General features: G+C 39.1%; 1 protein-coding gene across 2 annotated transcripts; it reads left to right on the top strand.

Moving 5' to 3' along the window:
* Positions 1-1,899: 1,899 nt before the first annotated feature.
* On the top strand, positions 1,900-25,676 carry lysmd4 (LysM, putative peptidoglycan-binding, domain containing 4). Of its 2 annotated transcripts, none has more exons than XM_052040617.1 (3): positions 1,900-2,178; positions 16,969-17,255; positions 21,014-25,676. In XM_052040617.1, exons 2-3 carry the CDS (start codon positions 16,980-16,982, stop codon positions 21,548-21,550), a joined length of 813 nt encoding a protein of 270 aa, XP_051896577.1. In that variant the 5' UTR covers positions 1,900-2,178; positions 16,969-16,979; the 3' UTR covers positions 21,551-25,676. The 2 variants fall into 2 exon arrangements, with proteins under 2 accessions (XP_051896577.1, XP_051896576.1); XM_052040616.1 differs by having other exon boundaries at positions 1,916-2,265.
* The last annotated feature ends 1,035 nt before the right edge of the window (positions 25,677-26,711 follow it).

Here is a 26,711-nt window from a genome sequence, read left to right as displayed (position 1 = left end):
ACTTGAAACATAATTGTGGCCGTTCCAATAAAGGTCTGAAGCTCCACTCTATCAAGTGTTCATTGCACTAGTAAGTTATCCAACCACAGACATTACATCTGTAGGCCTAATTACCATGGCTGCTGCTTTAACCATTATGTTCAATTCATAACTCTGTTTAGCCTTTATCTCCTTCATACCTTCCTCTCTTCAAACGATCTTCAGACCCCTTTATTTGACTGTGCTTTGTTTCATTCTGTTCAATGTCCTCTTGTTACATAGGCCCAACAGAATTTTTCTACTACTCTAGGTATCCTAGCCTTTCAATCAAGTTTGGACAGCAGGTGCAGGAGTATACATTTCTTCTCTCCCTCTAAGAATTCTGAAATGTCCTCCTTCTTCAGGAAAAGTGGCTTCCCCTCTGATGCAGTCGATGGAGCCCTCAGACACGTTTCCTTGATTTCTCCCATGTCTGTTTTCACCCCCCACCCCAGAAAGAGCAAATATAGAATTTCCCTGTTTCCTACCTACCTTTCACCCCACCAGCCTCCACATCCAGCATATCATTCTTCATCATTTCCACCAGTTTTAACAGATCCCACCACAAACCACATCTTCCCCTCTCCCCCATCCCACTTTCTACTTTCCACTGGAAACACCCTCTCCATGACTCCCTGGTCCATTCATCCCCTCCCACCTCTCCCATCCCCAACACCAACCCCTGAAACCATAGAAGGTGCAACACTTATCCCTACACCTCCACCCTCATCGCCATCCAGGGACTTAAACAGCCCTACTAGGTGAGGCAGAGATTCACATGCACCACCTCCAACCTTATTCCATTTGGTGCTCATGATGTGGCCTCCTCTACATTGACAAACCAAGAGTAAACTGGACAACTATTTGTCAGAGCACCCACGTTTGATAGGTCAAACTCAACAGCCATCTTGAGCTTCTGGTTGCATGTTATTTCGACCACCATCCACATTCCCACACTGACCTGTCTGCCCTCAGCCTTCTCCACTGCCACAACGAGGCCAAATGCTATGAGAACAGCACATCTTAGTCTGCTTGGGTAGCCTATAGCCCAAGTTCAGGTAATCCATTCCCCCCATGTTCCTTTCTCACTCCCACCAGTCCATCCAGAATCTCTCTCCCTTTGTTTATCTTTTCCATCCCTCAATTCCCTCTCACTTCCTCCCCCCCCCCATTACCTAGACTCATGGTCCTCCTCCACCTAGTTCCAGCTGCCCATCATCCCTCCCTTATGTGCCATCCATCACCTACCAGTCTCTATCTCTACCCTCCCCACCCACCTGGCTTCATCTGCCCATCATCCCAACCCCCCTTCATCTGGTTCTACTTATCACCTACCAGCCTGTCCCACTCCTCACTTCTATCTACTGGCTATCTTCCCTCTACACTCTCAGTCCCGATGCAGGGTCTTGACCCAACTCATTGACCATCCCTTTTGCCTCCACAGATGCAGTTTGAGTTCTTCCAGCAGTTTATTTTTCATTCCAGATTCCAACAATCTGCATTCTCTTAACTCTCCAGGTTCCAATTACGCATCTTCTTGCCCAAGGCAAAGGAAGCCATTGGGAAGCAGCATGCATAGAGAAACCTTTTAAAGTAAACACTATTACCTCAAACACGGTTTAATAATCACTTCTTATTTACTTCCTGTTGGATTACAGAAGACACACACCAGCTCCTTGGAATTAATTTACACGGTTACATCCAGCCTGCATGCCCATACAACCCAGTGTTTCCAACATGCAGTGATGCACAGCCGCTGACACGTAGACAGCGACTGGGGAGCCGCGCACCACCCACACAGCCTAACCCCACCAGCCATTGGCTGCTTCTCCCCACCGTGGCCTCGCCCCCTTACATTTTCCCTGCCGCTGATTGGCCAGTGCCGTTGTCGCTCAGGTGCCGGGGTTCAGCGGGGATGGGTGAGGGCAGCGGCGGCGAACAACACAATGAGCGGCGGGTCCGGTGTGCGGCCGTTGGAGTGAGCGAGAGGCCCGGAGAGAGGACGGGTGGGGCCCGGTGATTAGGCTCACCTCCGAGGGCTCGCCTCCCTGGTAAACGGTTCGGGGCCGAGGTGTGAAGGAGCGCTCCCTCCGTCGGATCGAGCGGTGGCCCGTCCGCCCGAGCACCGGGCTGCCCGCCTGGATGGAGGCTTTGAGTTTGGTGAGTCGCCCGAGCAACCTATGCCTTGAGTCGTTGGGGGAAGGCTACTCAAACACCGGCAGCTTTCTGGCCTGTGGGCGGCACACGGTCAGTTTGTTTTGCACTAATGTCATATTTTGCACAGTCTTTTTCTTCACTGGCTTGTATACCTTATGTATTGTTATATAATATTAAATAAGGTATGTATACCTTATGTGTGTTGTTGTCTGAATCGACATGCCTGCGATGCTGCAAGTTTTGCATTGTACCTGTACCTCGATGTACTTGTGCACATTGACAATAAGCTGGATTTGAGAGCTGATAGCGGCCACATTCAGCTGAACCTAAGCAACCCATGTTGTGTAGGGTGTTTATCAGTAGGATGGCCTTGCACAAACAGTTCCTGATCACAGTCATGTTACTTCAGGTAATATCTCTGGCATAAACCTATTAATTTTCTCCCCACCCTGCAGTTCACGTCTAACCTCTGGAATGCTACTGTGCCACTTTCTTCTTAAAGCTGGCACCTTTAATCAAACTTCTGGCAAGCTGGGTTAAAATTTCCTTTAATTCTTTTTGTCCACCCTGCAAGTAAACTACTGTGTTTGTGACCAACACAATGAGTCCGGTGGTCCATTGTTCTTCCAGGGGCTGGCTGATGGTTACTTTGCCCACTCGGCAGAAAGGATAAAGGCAACAAAACAATTGTGTTGATAGACAATGTTTGGGAAGGTTTGTGTATGTATTCCAGATGGAAATTTATTGCGAGGAAAGGATATGACTGGAATTGTCTTTAAGACAGGGAAGCCTGGAGGCAGGTTTATTCGAGGCATATAAAATTAGGAAGCCTATGTGTGCTGACTAGCTGCTTAAAAGAATGGTTAAAGCAGAAATGTATTTATAAGTACCTGTGCACACTTACAGTGGCGTGACCTACAAAACTATAGATCGAGACCTGGAAAGTGTGACTAAGTTATTTTTCAGCCAACAAACACAATATGAGGAAATAACCAACATATGTGCTTTGTCTGACAATGATGTTGCTTTAAGTGACTCCTTCAACATCATTTGAGACCTGTAATAAGTACAGTATCAAAATCAAGCTGATGAAAACGTGCACCAGGTCAGGCATCACCTGTTGGGAGAACAGAATGTTTCTAGCCTTTATGTGATATAAAGTTATACTTCTAGTCTGAGGGCCTGTTGAATAGTATCAGTTTTATTTGCTTTTCATTAATGCTGTAATATTAGCGAGAAAGAAAGCTTGTAGTTTATGGTACCTGTCACAAGCTCTGTCTACTGAGATTCCTAATAGCTAATGAAGTAGTCTTGAAGTATTATTCTAATATGCCAGATAATTAAATAGTCAGATCAGTTCTGTTGGTTGAAAAATAAACACTTTGCCAAGACGTTAGGTAAGCTATCCTTCTGAAAGTATAAATGAGATGTTTTATACCCTTGTGGTATGTTGTTTCTTATCTGAAAGGTGGCAGCCTTGACATTGCAATTCTCTCAGTATTGCAATAATCTGTCTCTAAAGTTGGCCTTAAATCCATGGTCTGTCTTGAAAAAAGACATTACCACAAAAGCAAGAGCTGACATCTGTGGTTGTGGGTTACTGTAAAATGTTGTTGTTCCTAGGCATGCTTAAACATAACACCTTAGAAAAGCTTATCAGCTTTCATTGTTGTTTCAGAAACAAATTTTTCAATCTTATACATGTATAAATTTCTTATATAGCACCAATATTTTGAAGTACTAACTTGATTTTGGTCACTTTTGCATAAGTGTTTTTGAGAGTTTTGGAAAGTGCACAAAAAAAACAAAGGAATAGGCCATTTCAACCTTCGTGCCTATTCTGCTATTAGGTAAGATCATGACTGATCTTTTGTCTCGGTCCTACTTTCTTGCACTAACCCCATATTCCTTGATTTCTTTGATATCTAAAAATCTATCCATTCTTGTCTGAATGTACTCAGTGACTGAGCTATTTCAGCCCTCTTGGGAAGTTAATTCCAAAGATTCAGCACCCCCTGAGTGAATACATTTCTTCTCATCTCTATCCTGAACAGTTGACCGCTGATCACTGTAAATTGTGTAGGTAAATGGTGGGACCTGGAGTAAGTTGATGAGGAAAGGGGAGAATTTTTTAAAAAATGGGTTTAAAGTAGGATGAGTGTAAGTAACCCTACACTAATCGTGGTCGATAGCGCAGATTTGGTGGGCTGAATGGCCTCTTTCTGTACTGTAATTTGAACAAGTTTTGAAACAGTTAAATAACTTTCCATTAGAACAGCATTTGGGCAATTTCCAGCCTTGCTCCAACCACTTTCAAGAAATCCAAGTAATTATACATTAAGCTCTTGGTATAATTGCCAGTTGCAATATGTGGGTACGAGTCTTGTTCACTAGTGGCTGAGTGCAATTTATCTCAGTAGATTCCTTCAGTTAATTCATGGAAAATTGTCTTGAATGTCAATAACAATTAGAATATGTACTGTGTATGAATGAGTACAGTTTCAGTGAAAAGAATCTTTAGCTCAGTTTTACAATTAAAGTGGAACAATTCTCAAGTTTTGTAATGATTGTGAGCTTGTCGAAGCTCCTTAACACTTCAGGATTTTTTCCCCAAATTGAAGTGTATACATAAGAATTTGTTGTCTATTTAATCCTTATATAAATCCTCGTAAATCTCCCTTGATGGGGTTGCATTGACTGACCATTTTCTCCCCTCTTGGCAAAATCATCTTAAAAAGTTAACAGGGAACAATTTTGTCCAGCATTTGTAAACTGCACCCTTCCTGATAATCTCATAGATCCATGGAGTTTTACAGCATGGAAACGGGCCCTTCAGCCTGACTTGTTCAGGCCGACCAAGATGCCTTTCTAAGCTAATCCCATTTACCTGCATTTGGACCACATCCCTCCAAACCTTTTCTATCCACATACCTGTCCAAATGTATTTTTCTTTTAAATGTTGTAATTGTACCTGCCTCCTCACTACCTCTGACAGCTTGTTCCATATACCCACCGCCATCTGTGTGGAAAAACCTGACCCTAAGACTCCTTTAAATATTTTCCCCTTCAACCTTAAACCTATGTCCTCTAGTTTTAGACTCCCCTGTCCTGGGAAAAAGACTGTAATTATCTACCCTATCTATCCCCATCACAATTTTATAAACTTCTTATAAAGTCACCCCTCAGCCTCCTTTGCTCCAGGGAAAACAGTTCCAGCCTATCCAATCTCTCCTTGGAACTCAAGCCCTCTCACCCGGGCAATATCCTTGGGAATCTTTTCTGCACCCTCTCTAACTTAATCACATACTTTCTATAGTTTGACAACCAGAACTGCACACAATACTCCAAATGAGGTCTAACCAACATTTTGTACAACTGTAATGTGAACTCCCAACTCCTGTCCTCAGTCTATTGCTGATGAAGACAATAGCATTGCCTTCTTCACCACCCTACCTATCTGTGTTGCCACAGTCATTCACTGTATATGTCCTGGCCTGGATTAATGTCCCAAAATGCATCACTTAACTTAAATACCATCTGCCATTCCTTTTCCCACTTTCCCAGTTGATCAATATCCTGTTGTAAACTTGGATGACCTTCTTCACTGTCCATTCTGTATTGGAATTGGTTTATTACTGTCACACATACCAAACTACAGTGGAAAACTTGTCTTGCATGCCTTTCATACAGATCAACTCATTACACAATGTATTGAGGTAGTACAAGGTAAAACAATAATGGAATGCAGAATAAAGTGTCACGGCTACAGAGATTCTCATCAAAATCATCAATGTATATGACAAACAAGGGGCCCAGTGCTGATTCCTGTGGCACATCACAGGCCTCCAATCTGAAAAACAACTCTCCTCCTCCACCACCACCACCCTATGCCTCCTACCACCAAGGAAATTATGTATCCAATTGGCCAGCTTACTCTGGATCCCATGTGTTTCTAACCTTTAGGACCAGCCTGCTCTGCAGGGCCTTGACAACTTTGGTGACTAGGTTTCACCACTGGATCCCATGGCACCACCATTTCATTGTTGACTTCTGATTGCTACAGTTGAATTTGTAAAAGGAACAAAAATTTTGATTTTATTAATTTAGTACAATTTAGGAATATGATATTAGAAATATTAATGGGAACCAACAAGGGGGCAGTGTGAAACAGGAATGTGTAGGTTTGTATTTAAAGTGGAGCTATCCAACAGATAAATACTGCTTGAATAGAAAAACATGGGTAAGTTCAGTTCTGGAGCTATTAACTCAAAAACAGTGCTATTCACTGACAACCGTTACTGGGTTCCACTGTAACTTGAAACAATAACGAGGTACTGAATATCAGGTAGTTCATTCTAATTGATTTGGCTAATTCTGTTGCTTTGCAAACAAAATTCTATTTGTCCACAGAACTAAAATGTACACGGTGTGCTTGTTTCTGCAATTTTTCCCTCATAGTTGCACGTGTCAGACAGATTAGTGTCTGCCAGGTCTACTGATAAATGAATTTAAATATGGTTTAATGATTATGGAGTGTTTAAATTCAGTGGGATAGCCTTTCATTCCATGCAACTGTACTTAAAAGTTTTGTTGTTGCAGACACAAAGTAAACTAAAATGAGAGCAATTTGATCTAGTCAGTATTTTCAGAAGTTTTGTTTGATTTGATTTTAAAATCCATGTATTATTTATTGTACTAACTCTTCAAGGAATACTGTTTTACAACTGACTTAAGATTGGTTTGTAACTGTTTATTAGGATTGTATTCAAAAGCTTTCAGTGAATAAAACGGGTACTTTTGAAGTTTTAGCTGTCGTAATGTTCCAGTTTATAACCATGTAGATGCAGATTTTTAACTTGCACCTTGCATTTGGCTAATTTTTTTGATAATACTCATTTAGAATTTTTAGGAACTAGTTAATTTGGTGCAAAATCTGCCGTAATTACACAATATTGTGTTACAAGGTAATCAGTTTGGAAATAGTTTGCAGCTGTACCCTTTGAATGTGAAATGTTCAGGTATGAAATTAGCATAAAACCTCACTGGAATCATTGGCCTTTTAATCTTTTTGTAGCTACAAAAACAGGCTCCCCATAAACATTTGAAAATGTTTAGCTGTCAGTTCACTCACGACATAAGACCTATCATCAGGAGAACAAAATGGTGGAAAAGTAGGAAGTTATTTTTATCATTTCCATGACTTCTGATGTACGGTCCCATAAGTTGAAATCGCACAAGGAGCAATGGACCCTTCATCCGAACTGAAGAGCCTCGACTCAAAACATCAATTGTCGGATTTCCCTTGACAGTTGCTGCTTGACCCATTGAGTACCTCCAGCAGTTTGCTTTTTGCTCTGGATTCCAGCATCTGCAGTCTGTTTTATCTCCGGCAACAGATTAATGTTGCACAATAATAGGACCAATATAATCAATTCTTAAATTGTAGAATTGATTCAAATTAAATATCTGTATGTCCTTTGCCATGTTATTTGTGCTGGTTGAAGTTTTGGATAACTCCAGTTAGATTACTACTAAGAGTCATTGAATTGTGAGAAATGTGTAAAGTTCAAAACGCTACGTGAGGTTTGATAACTGAAACACTCCCTTTAAACTGTCACAAAGCTTGTGTATTTGGGGACATGGAAATAGGTTATTCAGTCTTTTAAACATGGCCTGCCATTCAAATAGATCATGGCCTTAATTGTAGTTCCCAACCTTCGATCTATGTTTCTTGATACCCTTCTCTGAATGTGTAAAGATATCAACACAGTGGACTTCACTTTATTGATACCAGCCTTCTACCCATGGTCTCCTTGTGGTTTCTTGCAGTGGAACAAAGTAATGGTCTAATAGTTCCAAAGGTACCAGTAATTTTGTGTTTTCAAGGTTTGAAAGTATAAGTGAAGTCTTGAATTGCTTCCATTTGGATAGGTGAATGGTAACAGTTCTAAAAGGAACCACTGGTATACAACAAATAAGTCTTGGTTGTTGTTTCACTTAAGCTTAGAGGTTGTAGATCAATGAGTGTTTGCATAAGTATCACAAGGATATGTCATGATTTAAGAGCAAAGCACTGCCCATGCTGGAAATTTGAAATAAAAGCAGAAAATGTTAGAAATGCATAGCAGGTCAGACAGCATTTGTGAAGAGAGGAACAGTTAATGTTTCAAGTCAAAGGTTGTTCTGATGAAAGGTGAATTGCAAGACAATTGACCCAGCATCAATTGTCATTTGTGAATGAGAATTCATCCTCTCTATTTCTTCACTTCACTTCTGTCTCTAATTTTTAGGCTATATCTTAGGCCTGCTCATCCAAATGGCTGACTTGCTTCTCCTGTCTTACCCATCAGTTCTCCTTTATAGCTTGAAAATGTCACTGGAATCATCCTGTTGATCAACTGGTTTCTCAACCTAAACTTGTAATTCAAGTTTTTGTAGTCCAGGTTCTATTCTACTAAAGCTACATTCAGGTAGTCAGAACAGTTTTCAGTACTTGTGTGTGAATAACTAGGCCTTTATTTATTTATTTGCTTTCCCTTGTTCTCCAGTTCCTGTATAAGGCCATCAATCTATTTTGAATTTTTTTTATATAGTCCATTGCATTTTAGGCCTGCTGCTTCAAACTTCTCCACCATTCAGAAAGTATTGTTATGCTTTTTAGATCCAAACTTTACATTCCCATTGAAATTACCTTTTCTCAGTTCTACATATTCCCTTGAACTACGACTATCTCTTTGTAATGTAATTTTTATGATTAAAAACATTAAATTACAGTGTCAGTACTCTCACCTTGGAGCTGGAAGATTCTGGCTTTGAGTTCACTCTGAAAACTTGCACACACAAATTTATGCTGGCATCTCTGTGTAGTACTGCTGGAGATGTATCTCAGTTAAGATGATAAACTGAGATCCTATCTGCTGTCTCAGGTGAACATTTTAAAAAAAAAACTAATGAAACAATTTCAAAAGAACAGGTAAGTTACCCCAGTACTCTGGTCAATAATGGTCCATGACTTAACATTACCACAACTCAGTTGACCTGAAATATTATCACTGTTTTAAACACTTCCTATTTTCCGTTTTTAGCATCTATTATTACTAAAATACGGATTATTTAGGCATTATCATAGCAAGGTTTCACTAACATTAAGTTAGCTTTGACTTTTCCTGCAAACAGTAGATATACTTAAAAGTAAATTATTGGGTTTGGAGCTCTGTAATAATCTGAAAGTGATTCAAAAGTTGCCATATAAATGGAAGAACTGTTCCTACAGTGCTACTTTTTTTCATAGCTTTGGAGTCCTTCAGTATTTTTTCCGGCATTTAAGTTATTCTGTGTATTGTCAATATCTGCAATTCCAACAATAATCCTTCTGTACCACTGGGCTATTTTTGAGAAGAAAAGACTGACAATCCAATGTCAGCACTATTTCCATTAAGCACACATTAACTGCACTGCATCTCCAGCAGTACTACACAGAGATGCCAGCATAAATCTTTGTGTGCAAGTTTTCAGAGTGAACTCAAAGCCAGAATCTTCCAACTCCAAGGTGAGAGTACTTATAGTTGTCATAAATGCTAGAATTTGCTAACCTAGTTTCTGTTCATCTTGGTACTAAACAAGAAGCAGCCAATGACTTTTCCTTAATTAAAGTACAGGAAATCAGAAAGTTTTTCTGTGGTTCTGTTTTTGATAGCATAAGCCTCTTGAAATTAAGTTAGTTTTTGAGTCCAGGAGCCTTGAAAGCAGTGTGGGCCTGTACCAGATAGAACATTACAGTACAAGCCCTTTGGCCCACGATGCTGTGCTGACATTTTATCCTGCTCTAATATCTATCTAACCCTTCCCTCCTACATAACCCATGTGGTTATCTAAGAGTCTCTTAAACGCCCTCAATGTATATGCCCCTGCAACCTCTGTCGGCAGTGTGTGCCACGCATCCACCACTCTGTGTGTGTGCGCATGTGTGTGTAAAAAAAAAACTTACCTTTGACATCCCCCTTATACCTTCCTCCAATCACCTTGAAATTATGCCCCCTCGTGTTGGCCATTTTCACCCTTGGAAAAAGTCTCTGACTGTCTACTCGATCTATGCCTTTCTTCATCTTGTACACCTCTATCAAGTCACCTCTCATCCTCCTCCTTTCCAAAGAGAAAAGCCCTAGCTCACTCAACCTCTCCTCATAAGACATGCTCTCCAATCCTGGTAAATCATGTCTGCACCCTCTCTAAAGCTTCCACAGCCTTCCTATAATGAAGCAACCAGAGCTGAACACAATACTCCAAGTGTGGTCTAACCAGAGTTCTATAGAACTGCAACATTATCTCGCGGCTCTTGAACTCAGTACCCCCAACGAATGAAGGCTAACACACCATATGCCTTCTTAACAACCAAGATGGTTCATTACATTTTCTTTTACATATATTATGGTTACTATTGGCTGTTCACACACCACTAGGCCTTGGCTAACTAGGTCTCACTGCTAAATCCAATATTGCTTTTCACTTGCTTGTTCCAGGATATATTGTTGTGAACACCCTTGAATTCATAACTTTCAGATCTATGCTAGTTTGTTATCCCAGGAGGTAGAAAGATAAAGTCACTCTCCCTTTGCACACATTCTTATCTAATCTCTGCATTTATGCATTCTACCACTTCACAGCTGTTACCAGGGAAGCCTTCTGGTCTAATTCTATCTGCAGTCTCCCTGCATGCTTACCTCTTCTTAGGGTTCCTTTTGTTATTCTTAATCACTAATTAATTTTCCAATATTTGGGGCTAATCCTTTACCCCTGGTCTTTGCCCTACCTGTTTCTGTAGACCTTGTACCCTAGTATATTTAGTTCCAGGCTTGACTACACTGTAGCCATGACTGTCTTGGCTACCAAAGTTGAATTTGCCCCCACAGTTTATTTCTTCTACTCTCTTCATAACATTTTTTCTATGTTTTTCTTTGGTTTTATTTGCCTTTGCTTGGTGATTACATTAATGAATGAACTTGAGCCATGTTTAGGTTTCCTTCCTTGAAAGAGAGTAGGTGTGTTGTGCTTTAAGGACAATCCAGTGGCTGTTATGCTAACCTACAAGCTTCATCAAATGTTTGACTTTCAGTTCCGTGTTCTTCATTATTTCTCAATGAGCTGAACATTTCACTCGTACTGCTGTTAAGCAACAAACTTCACTGCAGAAGCACTCCCACAAAATGCAGTTTTGTTTATTTTGCAAGGTTTTTTCTCCTCTTGTTTTCCCCAAAACTCATTGGGTGATTTGTTCCTGGGAGAGGGTCTGACAGTCATCTATTCATTGAGAATTATCCCAAAATGTGCTAGGATTATTTATGCTTATCTAGAGTTTAATTATTTCTTGCTTTTCCTCTCCCTTTTAAAGAGAAAGTACATGTCATCTGATCAGTCTTTTCTTCATAATGCTGTCAGGAAAAAAAAGGTGTGCACTACTTGGCAGGTTCTGGATATAGTTTGAATCCTTATTTTTTCTGGTACACGAGAATGGAACCCATATTGTGCCATGTACTGCAGTGCATATTATAGGAATGTATGTTAACAGAAACAAGTGTAGGCCATTTGGCCCCTCAAGCCACCCCTGTCATTCAATGTCATAGCTGATCTGCCCCAGGCCAATTCTCTTCTGTGCGATTTTTTTTTTTCCCCAAAGCCCTGAATTACCCAATCTTTCAAATTTAGCAACTGCCTCTTTAAATATCACTAATGATGTATCCTCCAGAACCCTACAGGGGTTCAGAGATTCACCACCCCTGCTAGAAAATATTAAATGATCTTCCCTTATCTTGTAGCTCTATTCTCTTTCGAGTTTTGCCCACTTGTGGAAACCCTGGCTTGCCCCAAAGGAAATTATATATCAATAAGATTACCACTCATTTTTTTGAAACTCCAAAGAATATAGATCTAATTTCTTTTGGACTGCCTTCATTGCTAGTCTATCCTTCCTTAAATAAGGGGACCAAAACTGTGTACAGTACTCCCAAGTGTGGCCTCTTCCCTGTTTCTCAACTGCAATTCTCTTGCAATAAAGGTCAAGATGCCATTTGCTTTCTGAACCACTTCACCTGCCTGCTATCTTTTTGTAATTCATGCACAAGTGCACCTAGATTCCCCGGAACTTCATTCAACCAGTCTTCCTCCGTTTAGATAGATGCAAGATGGTGCCGAAGCGTGGCGACTCATTGCAAGCTGCTTTGTGTGGATCTACTCATTACTTTAACTATAATTGTTCTACACTTTTAAATTTACACTTTACTCTGTTTTATTGTTATTGTTTTTACCCTGCACTACCTCAATGCACCCTGTACTGTGTTATGGATTGATCTGTACGAACGGTATGCAAGACAAGTTTTTCACTGTACCTCGGTACAATTGACAATAATAAACCAATACCAATAGATCTATTTTTAGATTTCTTCCACTGAGGTGGATGATCTTTCACTTTCCCCATATTAAACTCCATTTGCCAAGTTTTCTCCCACTCATTCAACCTATCTATATCCTGTTGCAAAGTCCAAATATCCCCATTACAACATGTCCTGCCATTTGTTTTTGTGTCATAAGCAAGTTTATAGTTCCAGTCATTTTTTGCTTTGGTTTTGCATGTCATAATCTAGGTTAACTGAATTGGTGTCAGTTTCTAAAGGTTATTATGAATCAGGAAATGGGAGGCATGTCAATTTTAAATGCCAGAATCTCACTACCACATTTGCATTATGTTTGTTATGGATCAGATTGTGATCTCTCTATACACTTGCAAACCTTGAAATTCATGCATATATTTAGATTGCAGCTGCAGGCTTGACGTTGGTATCTATGTGTGGAATATCAATTCTGTTGTCCAGGGTCCAAGAGCTTTGCTCGTGCTTGCTTTCTGTCGTGAGTTCAGTTTTAAATGAGATCTTAATATTTTGGACCGTTTGGAATTATCTGCTGGATAGATCAGAGAAACTCTTCAATGCATCTTTTATTTAATTTAGCAATGCACTGAAAATACATTCCTTGTATTCAGGCCTGTCTTATCAGTAGCTAAAACAGAACTTCAGGCTGCTGCTAAGACGTAGAAAATGAATTTAACAGTATAAGTACTTGGAGCTGAATGCAAAGCCTGCATAAAAGCAACCAGTACAAAGATGATCTCTGAATGCAGAAAACTAATTGCCATCTCTGGTCAAGTTGAGTTGTGTTATCTATTGATGCCACTAGAATACTTGCAAAAAGCTTGGATTGTGCATCAAGCTGAAATTGGCATATCTGTTATCTGCCAATTCATGGGGGATCAAAGCAATTGAAATTGTACCATAGAAGGGAGGGAAGGTTAGCAAGTGGAAAGTACCATTTTAACTCCTGTTGCCAGTTTTTCAAATAGGTTAGGTCAACTAGGCTAACGAGAGAGAACATAAAATGGTACAGCACAGGAACAGGCCCTTCGGCACACTATGTTATTGCCAAACAAATTAAACTAGTAATGAAATGCCTAACTAAACTAATCCCTTCTGCCAACATAATATCCATTGTTCTCTGTACATTCACGTACATTACTAAGAGCCTCGTAAACACCTATTTTATCTGCCTCTGCCACCACCCTGGTAGTGCATTTCAGTCACTCACCGCTATCTCTGGCTGTCTACTCTTGTCTATGCACTCAAACTTCTATCAGGTCTCCTCTCAGCATCTGCTCCAGAAGAAAAACAATCCATGTTTGTCCAACCACTCCTTGTAGGTTTTGCCCTCTAATCCTGGCAGCATCCTGGTAAATCTGTTCTGCACCCTCTCCAAAGCCTCCACATTCTTCCTGTATTGAGGCAACCAAATTGAATACAATACTCCAGATGTGGCCTAACCAGAGTTTTATAAAGCTGCAACATAACTTTGTGACTGTTGAACTCAATGTCTTGATTAATCAAGACAAGAATGCCGTAAGCCTTGTTTACCACTAACTTGTGCAGTCCAACTGCTACCAACTTGTGCAGCTACTTTCAGGGAACTATGGACTTGGACCCCAAGATCCCTCTGTACATCAACACTGTTAAGGGTCCTGCCATTAACTGTGTACTGTCCTATTACATTTGATCTCCCAAAGTGCAACACCTCATACTTGCCCATCTCCATCTGCTATTTCTCCGCCCATATCTGCAATTGATTTCTATCGCACTGTATCCTTTGGCAATCTTCTACACTCTCCACAACTCTCTTCAAACTTACTAACTCGCCTATCCACGTTTTCATCCAAATCACTTTGAATTTAAACACTTGACTCTTTTTAATTGTCATGGACCAACATTCTCAAATTCCTTTTTTTAAAAAAAAACTTTCTAACTCTTGTCTCTTTTAAGATGCTCCTCTTCAACCAAGTGTTTTGTCATCAAGCCTTGCTACTTCACTTTGTGGATTAGTGTCAATTATTTTTAAATCTTAAGCAGTTTAGGACCTGGCTATGTTAAAGGCACAATTTAAGTGGAACTTGCTGCTGCTGACAGTTGATGTTTCTTGCTAGTCACCAATAGCAATCATGACTCCTCTTCAGCATGTTTCATTGGGTGCTGTTGAGGGCTATGTATACATCTTGTGGTTGGCAAAGTCTCATTATTTAGACTCAAATTTCAAATTCTTGGAAACATGGAATCCCGTCGCAATATAAATACTAATATATAAAAGCATTGATAAACAATGTGAACAACATTTCACAGTGGAAGTACTTTCCTTTAATATCATCAGCCTTGACTGCCCCAAATGTCTACACCAAAAAAAATGAACTTTGAGCTAACTTTATACCATTATGTGAAGATTTCAGTATTATCCCATGCACGTCTCTCAGTGCAGACATTTCACCTATCACTGATACAAAACAGAAATGCTGGGAGCACTCGGCAGGTTACGCATTGTCTGTGGAGAGACAAAGCTAGTGTTTTGGGTTGAATGACTAAGGGTGTTAGACCTTGAACCTTAACTCTGTTTCTCTTTCCACAGATGTTGCCTAACCTGCTAAACATTTCAGGCATTTTCTGTGTTCATTTCGGATTTTTAACATGGACATTCTTTTATTTTTGTTCACCTGTCACTTCATTTGCTGCCTATATTGACTATTTGCTTGTCAAAAAGCAATGTTAGTTAATGTTTTATGCATTGTGTTTTTTTCCATCAAATCCTAATTGTTGCCATACTTTACGGTGCTGTCTTCACTTGTTTTAAAAACAGAATCTATGAATAAACAATCACACTGGATATGCCAGAACAAAGTTCCACGTCATTTTCTACCCACTGATTTCCACATTTCTAACTTCTGAAGTATTATCTTCTGTGCAATATTGCTGACAAATTTGTCCACATAACCATTATTGTTCAAGGTAATCGAATTAACTTAAAAAAGCAATTCAGAGAGCAGATAGCATTTGTAACTTTTTTAACTTCACTTGCAATAATAAAAATCTTACAATTTGACCTTCCAAGTGTTTATTGTAACAGCTTACAAGTGTGATTAAAATCATTGTAGATGTTGCTCTGTATGTGGAGAGGACCCCACAGTAGGTGATGCAGAAATGGGGTATATAAAGTAATGAGCAATATTTAAGGATGGACAGAGAAAACCGAGAACTGGACAGTTAGCCTGACATAAATAGCAGGGACAATGCTGGAATTGGTTATTAAGCAAGTTGTTTCCTCCAGCTGGACTGTCCACAACCAGAGAGTTAAGACATTTCAAGACTGAGATGAGAAGAATTTTGTTCACTCGAGTTTAGTGAATCTTTGGAATTCTCTGCATGAGGGTTGTGGAGGTGCAGTACATTCAAAACAGATGGATAGATTTTTAGACATTAAGGGATGTGGGGATAGCGCTGGAAAGTGACACTGAGGTAGAGGATCTGCTATGATTGTATTGAATCATGGGAGAGGCACAAGGGTTGAATGGCCTACTCTTCTATTCACATTATGTTTGGCTACTTTATTAATCTAGTAACATGCATGCAAATTAACTATATCAACTGTACTGATGTCCATCTAGATTTAGACTTCTTTCTTCATAGTTGACTTCTGGTTTGTCACTGATGTGTTTTAAGTGTTCTCAGTTCTGTTAATGGACAGTTTCTTCCCTAGTTTAACTATACCCAGGGTGCTTTCACAAATTATTTTACAGCAGCATGTTATCTTTGAGAGTTAATTGGGTGCTATGTGCAAATGTCCATTTTACTGCACTCCTGTTCGCGTCACTCCAGTGTCCTCTATTTCAGCAGTTTCCTGCATCAATACTTTCTAGTGGTGCCATATAAAAGTTTTCAAGTCAGAACATCAACATTTGTTGTACTGTCAGCATGCCCTTACTGTAATATAATTTGAGGTGAGACATTTGCAACCTACATCCTTGTTTTGCAATGACAGTCATTTTAATCGGCATGCGCTTTAAATCTCCCCCAACACAGTTCGATTTTTACCAAAGCTTGCTTTAATTCAAAGGACAGTGATTCATAATAGACATTCAATAGCATAGGGATGGTAAATTGAGGCAACATTTGACCTTATTTCAATGGAATGGATTTGTTTTGAAATGACTAAACTCTCTTTGTTTTGCCTGCAGTGTAAGGAGTTAAATATGGAAAAGCATGTCAACCTTAGATTTATCCCTCAAGTCTTGAACCATGTTGCTGTTGTTAAAGCTGGAGAGCATTTCTTTCTCAAGTATTATTGCTGCATTCTGTCATTACACTGGAATAAATTTTCTTGCACCCAAAGATTTTTTTTGCTTGGATAAATTCAAGATTTAATTTTCTGTTCCAGGTGTCAATAGTATGATGAGGCTGAGAGATGGGCACACAAGATCCTTCCAAGGTCCTGTAGATATTCATGCTTCACAAGATGGTCAGCTTTATGTATTTGGAAGTGATGTAGCATCATCTGATGAATCGTCGGACGAAGACAAGAATAGTATTGAACTGCGGCCGAGAGGGCAAGAGTGTCAGTGGCCCAGTATTTCTGTGGAGAAGTCCAACAGTACAGTATTTCTTGTTCGAGAGGTTGTTGATGGTGACAACCTCAATACTTTTGCTCTGCAGTATGGCTGTACGGTAAGTTTTTAAACCAGCCATTATCATTAACTTGACTGCATATAACCAGATTTAATCTTTTAATTGGTTGACCTCAAAGAAAGTGTTTCATCCTCTGGTCAAATGACATTTTGCCTTTTAACCCCGGCAGCAGAGGTGTTTCTTTTCTAGCTAATTATCTATAACTTACCTATATGCAAAGATTTTGTTGGCTTTCTGTGCCTTCTGCCCTTTTAAACCTCCATGATGTAACTGGTTTGCTTCCTCAAGGTAGCAGGAATTAGCAAGATGCTTCAGTGGATGTCTAATAGACTCTGATCCAGGAAAACGGTTCAGGGTTCTGAGAATCTTATGGGACAGGTGCATATCAAAAAGCTAGTTCAAGGAAAATCTCGCCCTTCTTAGTTCTTGCAAATTGACTGTAAATGCAGATGATGTATGTAATAGCTCTCTGAGAACTATTAGTTTTCTTCATTTATAATAGTGACCACAATTTGCTAAGTTGGGTTTTAAAGTGTTTTGGGCACAGTATAAAGACCTTTCCTTGTATAGTTAATGTACAGTATACAGAGTGCTGAGACAGTGCTCCATATAAAGCCCTGTTTGGGTGGGAGAGGGTAGGCTTGTTGTGCTGATGCTGTCCTTGTGAGCTTCAAGTCTGCTGGCATCATGAGGTGGCTGACACACTTGTGGAATAATGCAATGTCAGGATTTTTTTTAATCTCCTGAGGTCACATACTGTGTCATTCAGTTGGACTGAATTTGCTGACTGCTAATAACAATATTTGAGGTAGTAATTATAGAATCAAATAATACTTCACTGAAAATGTAATTTTGTTGTAGACTTGCAGGTAGCTTGGAGTGTAGCTGCAGCTTTTGCATATAATATGAGCCTCTGGAGGAACTGCCTTTTGGAGTTTACATCTCTGCTTTTACAGCTTTGTTTTTTTACCTCATTTGCAAATAAATGCTAGTGTGTTGTAAGTCTATATATATCCTGGTCCAACCATGCAGATGCCTCAGCCAATAAAGCTCACCAGTGCCTCTACTTCCTCAGGAGGCTAAAGAAATTTGGCATATCCCCTTTGACCCTCACCAATTTTTATTGATGCACCAGAGAAATCATCCTATCTGGATGCATCACTGCTTGATACGGCAACTGCTCTGCCTGTGACTGCAAGAAGCTGCAGAGAATTGTGGACACAGCTCAGCACATCATGGAAACCAGCCTCCCCTCCATGGATTCTATCTATACTTCTCACTGCCTTGATAAAGCAACCGATATAATCAAAGACCCCGCCCACCCCAGGCATTCTCCCTTCTCCCCCCTCTCATTGGGCAGAAGATGCAAAAACCTAAAAGCATGTACCACAAGACTCAAGGACAGCTTCTGTCCTGCTGTTATAAGGCTATTGAACGGCTCCCTAGTATGATAAGATGGACTCTTGACCTCAGTCTAACTCGTTATGGCCTTGCACCTTATTGTCTGTCTGCACTGTGCTTTCTCTGTAACAGTAACACTTTATTCTGCATTGTTATTGTTTTCCCTTGTTCTACCTCAATGCACTGATGTAATAAAATTATCTGTATGGATGGCAAAACAGTTTTTCACTACCTCGGTACATGTAACAATAATAAACCAGTTTACCAATTTATGTCCAATGAATACTGATGACATCAGACCAAGCAATGGCTAGGCAACCTGCTAATTACTGCCTATTACAGTTCCTGAGCTGATGAATGATTGCTGCTCCATGTTAAACAACAGTTGATAGAAGCATTGAAGAAAGCAGGGGTACAGAATACTCTCTGGGTGGAGGGCCATAGCGCACTGTGCCTTCAGTGTCTAGTGTTAACGAAATGCCACACCCTGCCAAGGCTTCATTGACGTTAGCTCCTCAACTGGAACTCTTTTATTCAGAAGAAAAGCACAGAAGGCACAAGGGAAATGTGCTACACGCAAGTTCCCCTGCGTCATCCAAAACTAGATTAAATATTGTCATTTCTTCATTGTCCCCATGTATAAAAATACCTTATGGTTCTAGAAAATTTTCATCACTTCAAAGGCAACTGGCCCTGCCAAGAATTTTTTTAAAAATTTTGTCTGGGTGTCAACCATGGAGGCTAAATTAGTTTTGACCCTTATTTAATGGATAATGTATGTGATGTTTCAAATGTCATTAATGCCCACAATATTTGGCCAAATCCTCAACTTTGCACATGTCAACTCAGATATTTGTAATGTTTCACCAACAATCTCCTATATTCCACCCTCCATAAAACACTATACATAACTCTGCAACATCTAACCTGTGGCATTCCAATCATTCATTAGCCTGTTGTTGCTTGTCTCAATGCTTCAGATCTAAAATGATCATCCTCCTGTTTAAATCCATTGATGGCCTTGTCTCAAGACTTGGCTTTTTCCCATATCTGACTTCTTCCATCCTTGTTCTTCATTTCTTTGGCTATGGTTATGTGCTCCTCCCTCTTCCACTTCCCACATTGGCAGATATGCCTTGAACAGTCTTAGCCCAATTCTCCACAACTCCTCCAGAGTCAGATTTATTATCACTGACTTATGATGTGCAATTTGTTTTATGGTAGCAGTACAGTGTAGGACACAAAATTACTATAAATTACAAAAACAAATATAATGCAAAAAAAAAGGTAACGACATGGTGGACATAGACTGTTCAGGAATCTGATAGCAGAGGGGAAGAAGCTGTTCCTGGATCATTGAGTATGGTTCCTTGGGCTCCTGTACCACCTCCCTGATGAAATGAGGCCAAACATAGCAGGGAAAAGAAATAAATTAGTGCCTTACTACAAGTAGGGATGTATTTAGCATTTGGTTTAAAATATTCCACCTTGTATCTTTAAGATTTCACTATTTGGTAAACATGGTATAAATGTGATATTCATTTAAACTGTTGATTAAAGATGCATCTATATTACAGTTGACTTTGATATGCTGAGAAGATCTGACTAGGAAATCAGTCCTTTTGGAGTAGCTCAAATGTGTTCATCCTGGCAGAATGCTGCATTTGGCCATGTGGAGAAATAATATGCTGCTATTTTCTGTTATTGTATAAATGAGCAGATACATTGTGTGTAAATTTAATGGCTGTCAGTTAAATATACTGTTTGCTACCTGTAAGCAATTTATCTTGGGATGTATTAACACAGTGATAGCAAACCCCTGTGGGTCAGCAAAATGACTGATATTGGCTCACATTTTACATCGTGCTATGCATAAAGCTTTAAGAATCAATCTTTACCTACATATTATTGACAAATCCAAAAAACCTATACAAGATGGTCTCTTACACAGGAGCTTTATGTAAAAGAGCACCCAAATGGTCACATGAATCTTGGGAGTGGTGCATGCAATCAGGAACATTGAGCTTTATCATAGAACTAGCGTAAGTCAGTTAGATCAAATTTCCTGAAAGCAGGGTTGGGGATCTGTGGGGAAGTGGAGCTGCAGTGTTCAACGTCAAAGCTTTCCAGAAAATTCAAGATCATAGAATCATAAGAGTACATAAGCAGCTTATGCCTACATTGGCTAACTCATTCTGCTTAGTTCCATTTTTATTTTTAAAAAATACTCTAAAGTGAAAGTAACAATCCTCCCATGTTACGGACTTAGTCTTCCAATAAGTAGCTATCTAAGGAATTGCTAACCAAAGCCGTCAATGGCCCAAAGCTCTTTAAACAAATCTTACATTGATAAGATCCAAGTGTACTACAATGAATTAAACTTTTGCTTTTGTTAGGTTGCAGACCTCAAACGAGTGAACAATCTCATCAAAGATCAAGACTTCTTCGCCTTAAAGACAATAAAAATTCCTGTAAAAAGGCATGGTTTGTTGACAGAAGCACAGGAAGAGGCAAAGCGACGACAGCCTATTCCTGTAAATAGAACCTATCAGTGTCCAGAAATCTCTGCTGCAGAGAGCCAAGGAATAGAGCAGAACAATCTAAGTGGATATTTTGAAGACATTGACAAGGATATTGAGAAGATTATCCAGTCCACTGATCAGTGTAAAGATCGCTTGGAAGAAGTGATTTATTGTCAAAGGTCCAATGGATTTAATTCGGGGATATCACCTCCAAAAGATTCACATCACGGAGCAGACTGGGGTATTCGATGGTGGAATGCTGTGGTAATCATGCTTTTAGTCGGTATTATTATTCCCATTTTTTACATAGTTTACTTCAAAATTCAAGAAACTGAAAATCCATTGGACCCAACAATGTTGACTAATGCTGTGGGAGGTTCTAATGGCACCATCTCAACTACAGTGCAATGAAATACAGCAGCAGTTGCAAATGGATGAATGGGATGCAAGGAAAAAAATATACATTAATTTTGTATTTGTTGATCAACTGTACACAATAACTAGCTGGAACATCTGACTTTGGGATCAGTGAAGATATACTTGTGCCACTGCAGGGATATATATACTTTTGTTCGACCTTCACTGTGATAGATCAGTAGTTATCGGTCCAGTTCAAGTCCTGACTTGAAGGTGGAGTTCCATGTCGTTTCCACTTTTTGTTGTACCAGTGCAGGGTAATTTAAGGAAAATGTATTGGAATTACCTTCTTCTAGAGCTTATGACCATTCTATCAGGAGTTTAAAAATTATTACCTTTTTCCTAGAAGTGATTGTGACAACTGATGAGCCCAGTTCTTGTACAGCAAGAAGTAATCAAGCAACGTGCAACTGGTGCTGATAGCTGTGCCATGCTACTATTAAGATTTGTTAAAATTATTTTAATAAACAGAATTAAGTCAATATCAAAAAATTTAGACGTTGTATCCCATTGCCAAATAATGATACTCCTCTAATTTTGTCCCTACTGTTTTTAACTTACGAATCTTGAAATATTTCACAACAAGAGCTAGATTACAACAGTTTTTGTAAGTTATTGCTAGCTAACTAACCTGCAGCCCTTCCACTTCATGAACTTGGGTTCAAGTCACTTGCAGAAAAGTTCTTGTGATGTCTAACTGTCCTCATTAAGCCTTTGTTGTATAAGCTTTGTTATTTTGTCTGGAATTGTATCTTTCCCATTGATAAAATTTAAATTTGTGGCTATAAATAGCAGAAATCCAAACTGAAGTAATGTTGAAGTATTCTGCTGTGAGAACAAAAGTAATCTAAATATTTCTCAATAAGTGCAAGCTACAAGTAAGAGGGATTTCTTAGAACATTAACAGAAAAAATCAAAACATTAAAAAATGTCATTCATAAATATTCTACCTTCTGATAAACTAATTTTGCATCTGTGCATTCCATTTCTTTTAATTCTTGGATTTCTCCTGCTTTATTAAAAACTTGTTTACTGCAAAAGAAAATTACAAATATTGGTTTTGGTTTAAATCTAACTTGCTTGGAACAGGATCTTAATCTGAGTTATTATGGCTGTTGAACACCACATTTTAAATTACATTTTGCAAGTTTTTACATTTTGCTGCTATCTTCTAGAAAAGTTTTGAACAGTATCATGTTCTCCCTGGATGGTACTTTTCAGTATTAAACTACCAGGAATATTTAATCTGTACAAAGTTTTTGTATTTAATTATCCATCATTCACAGAATTTTAATTAAGCAGAGAAATGATAGAAGTCCAAATGAATGCAGGCTCAATGTATGTCATAAGAGATTCAGCTGAGGCTGGAATCTGGAGCAACGCGCATGCGCGCGCACACGCATCTATGGAGGGAAATAAACAGTCGATGTTTCAGGTTGAGACTGAAGTCCTGATGAAGGATCTTGACCCAATACTTTGTTTATTTCCCACCATAAATGCTGCCTGACCTGCTGAGTTCCTCCAGCATTTTGTGTGTTGTTCAACATATGACATTTTTTTTTAGATCTGTGTAAACAGTACTTGGGTTTTGCAGGACATAATACAAGTAATTTTTTAACCTTGCTATTGATATGGTGGGCAAGTGCATTTCCCACAATCTGTTTAGTTGACTTCTGAGAGAGGCTAGCCTTTGCACTGCTCATATTTTGTAAACTTTGGATACTGATTTTGTGCCAAAAAGCCCTTGAGAAATTATCAATAATGAAAAGGTATGGACTATCCTGAACAGGTCAATGTGGATTTGCAAGTGGAACTTCATCCCCAATGAATTTTCATGGAAATTGGTAAGGAAATGCAAAAATTGCAGTAGACATGATATGATTTAACTCTTAATTAAGATATGGGTGAATGAGAGAGAGTGAAGTAAAGGAACATTTCTCAGACTGGTAGGAACACTCAGATTTTTAAAGTGACACTGACCCTAAAATTTGCAGAGACATTTGTTTTCATCACACCTTGGGCTCTGCACCCATATGGAGCTTTAAGCTTACTCGTGCTTTTAAGTACATTTGGAGCAATTTAATTTTCATGAAGTGCATTACAACAAATTATGTCTTCAGAATTCCATTTGATATGGGAAATTGCAATATCATTGGTACTGTATGTCAGAAAAGTCCTTGCATTTTATAATGAATCTTTAATCAATTCAAATTGGCTCCTTTTGGTGCAGTTGTATTTTTCCTCTACATTTAGTGACCCATTATGACTAACTGGAAATCAGTGTTTCCTAATGCATTTTGAGCTTTGCTTTAACTTAATCATAGCTGTTGCAAAAATTCACAAAACTAACTTGTGCTTTGGAACTGTTTGGCATGGTTCTCCTATCTTGCCTTCTACAAAAATCACATGCTTATTTATATGATGTAATTCACCCCATGTTTGAAAAGATTTGTAAATGGAAATCAAAAAACTGCAGAAATGTAATCTAAAATAAAAACAAATCGCTGGAAACACTCAGGGCAGGTAGCAGCTGTGGAAAGAGAAACTGTTAACACTTGTCTGTAAATGTTCAGTTTTTAAAATTTTAGCCTTTAAATCAGTTTAAACTGTTATACTTGCAAGAACAGTAGTACATGGTGCAGCACTGCAATTGAATATTACTACAGATCCTTACTTTATTCAGCTCACATTACAAAGGGACTGTAAGAATAACTGGAATTCCCTATCGAATTATTTTAAATGGAAAGATTTCAGTTAAGATCCTCCTTCATGATTCCCTTACTGTGATCTACAGTTAACATTATAAAGAGGTGGGAGAGGAGTAAGAAAATCCAAACATGTTTCCACAAGGAAGCAGGAAATACTTGGGGTGAGATGGTGCTTTAAATTCCTCAATCATGCCCAGAGTAAAAAAAAAATCAAATGTTCTTTATAAATTTTGCTTCACCACTGCAAAGGAATGTACTAAAAAATTACAAGAATTAGTCAAAGGATTAAAGGTTCCCAGCTTTGTGTAGTTTTGGGCTCCATGATTGCATGTTAAAAATACTGTAAGAATTCCAGTCAAAGAGAATCTGTACGTGCAACTTGTGGCACAGAAGAAGGCCATTCAGGTTCATAACTGCTCTCAGCAGAATATTCCTTTTCCCCAGCAGTACGGCAACTTGTTCTCTTTCACATGCCCATCAACTCCCTTTTGGTTCTTTTGCCACCTAGCAGCACATCCTTGTGATGTGGGAGAACGCAAACTCCACACACACAGCACCTCAGCTCAGGATCAAACCTGGGCCCTGGAGCTGGGGGGTGGGAGAGGGAGGAGTAAATGGAGCCAAAAATGATCAATTTTGTTGCATTTTACTTGCTTGGGAAAGTGTGGAGGATTTGGACACTTCTGGCCTGTGGAAAAGGTCAGTAATCACATTGCCAGGGAAGTCTTAAATATCTCCTCCAAAGTCTACTCCTGATTTGGACAGTTTAAACCTTTATGTAAATTGATCTTTTGAAATGCAATGTTGAAAACACTTCTCCTGACCACATTCTGTCTGGCAGCTCAACTGCAAAGCTGAGAGCTGCAAAGAGAGCATTTCCTTTGTGTTTAGGATCACCGGAAGCTGCAAGAACTTTTGTATCGCTTCCTGCTTTGCCAAAAAGGGATTCCCCTAAAACTTCTGTTTTGATGTGATAACAGTAAACCTGTGAACTTGCTTGGTGTATTCATTTTTTTGCTTACACTCCAGGAATCTACCTCTCACTGTTATCAAGCCAGCACCCTTAGAAATAAAGCAAAGCCCCAGCTTATTGCTGGACTGTTATTTGGAGCATGTAGTCATAAGGCAAAACCATTGATCAGGTGGAGCATTACCAGTCAAATTCTGCATGGCACCACAGAGTATTGTGTGAAATACTCAGCAGAGGATTCAGCTGCAGTAATTAACAGCATCCAGCTTGATAAAGTGCCATGCTTGATTGTAGGACATAACCCCTGTTTGGATCCAAATGCAAAGGAATCTGATCTTTGAGCTCTAGTTAAATGTTTCCATGTTACTCAAATACACTTTTCATATTTTTGTATTTTTCTCATGTTTGTGATTAAAATCTTAAAAATAAATGTACCATTGGACACCCATTAGTTATACCTCTTTCACTATTTATGTAAGTTGATGATTTCTGCAATGAACTAACTCCTCAAGAAAGTGAAATTCCTCTGTTTAATGGCAAAAATTTTGCTCTGAGGAGAAGTTTTTACTGCTCATTCAGTTTTTAAATAATTTCAACTTGTGAATTTTACAGTGCACTTTTAGCAATACACTGGCTATTTTAAGTTCCTATTGGATAGCTTGCTTTAAATAATAAAATATGTAAGTTTTTGACTATTTTGAAAATGGCTCTAGAATGTTGCAGGTTGAATGAGTAAAGGCCAAAGTTTTTAAGGCTGATGTCTGCAGTGTTTGTAATGAATGGTTCTAGCTCCATCTGCTGCTTACATGTTGAAATTCAAGCAATCTCATCTGCATGTGAGGATGGTGAACAACCTACCCACAAGGTCTAACTGATAGTTATTTATAATGTTGGCCACAAATTTGGTCTGTTTAATCTAAAAGAACTTTTGTTACCTACACAGTTAGGCTTCTGCGCACCTCATTGAGGCAAGGTACAACAGTCATCATGTCAATCAATTTCTTTTATAGACCCAGTCTTCACAAGAAGTAAAAAAAAACAAGTTGTGAAGATATTTGGTGTTGAGGTATTTTTTACTGAGCACTTTTGGCTTTTCAAGAATTATTTTTAAATTCACAATGTGAACACAGTGTCGGTAAACCAGTTAGCCCCTTTTATTGGGTTCCTCCATGAGAGTTTTATGGTGTACTCCAAGGTGATGATTGAACAGGTTACTCTTAATTTTTTTCCTCTGGCTCATATTATCTGATTCAGTGGCCAAAGCTCTCCTCCACTGAGATCTCTCCTCAATGAGAAGACTGGGTCTGCTCTAGCCTAATAGATTGACATTTATTAGTGTATCCTTCTGCATCCAATATACCTAACACAATTATGTAGTTTGATTTTATGACAAACACTAAAAACAACTCTCAATTAGAGATTGAGGGAACGTTCTTAACTGTCCTGAAAATCTAAGGAGATTGCTGTTTTGTTCACA

This window comes from Pristis pectinata, chromosome 28 (genome assembly GCF_009764475.1).
Source record: "Pristis pectinata isolate sPriPec2 chromosome 28, sPriPec2.1.pri, whole genome shotgun sequence".
In the NCBI taxonomy this organism is placed as follows: Eukaryota; Metazoa; Chordata; class Chondrichthyes; order Rhinopristiformes; family Pristidae; genus Pristis; species Pristis pectinata.
Note: the sequence above shows the minus strand (reverse complement) of the source record. Positions and strands in the feature narration are given on the sequence as shown.

Coding starts and splice junctions, on each gene's coding strand:
- lysmd4 (XM_052040617.1), top strand. CDS start 16,980: ATGATGAGGCTGAGAGATGGGCACACAAGATCCTTCCAAGGTCCTGTA. Junction 17,256..21,013: donor CTCTGCAGTATGGCTGTACG/GTAAGTTTTTAA, acceptor TGCTTTTGTTAG/GTTGCAGACCTCAAACGAGT.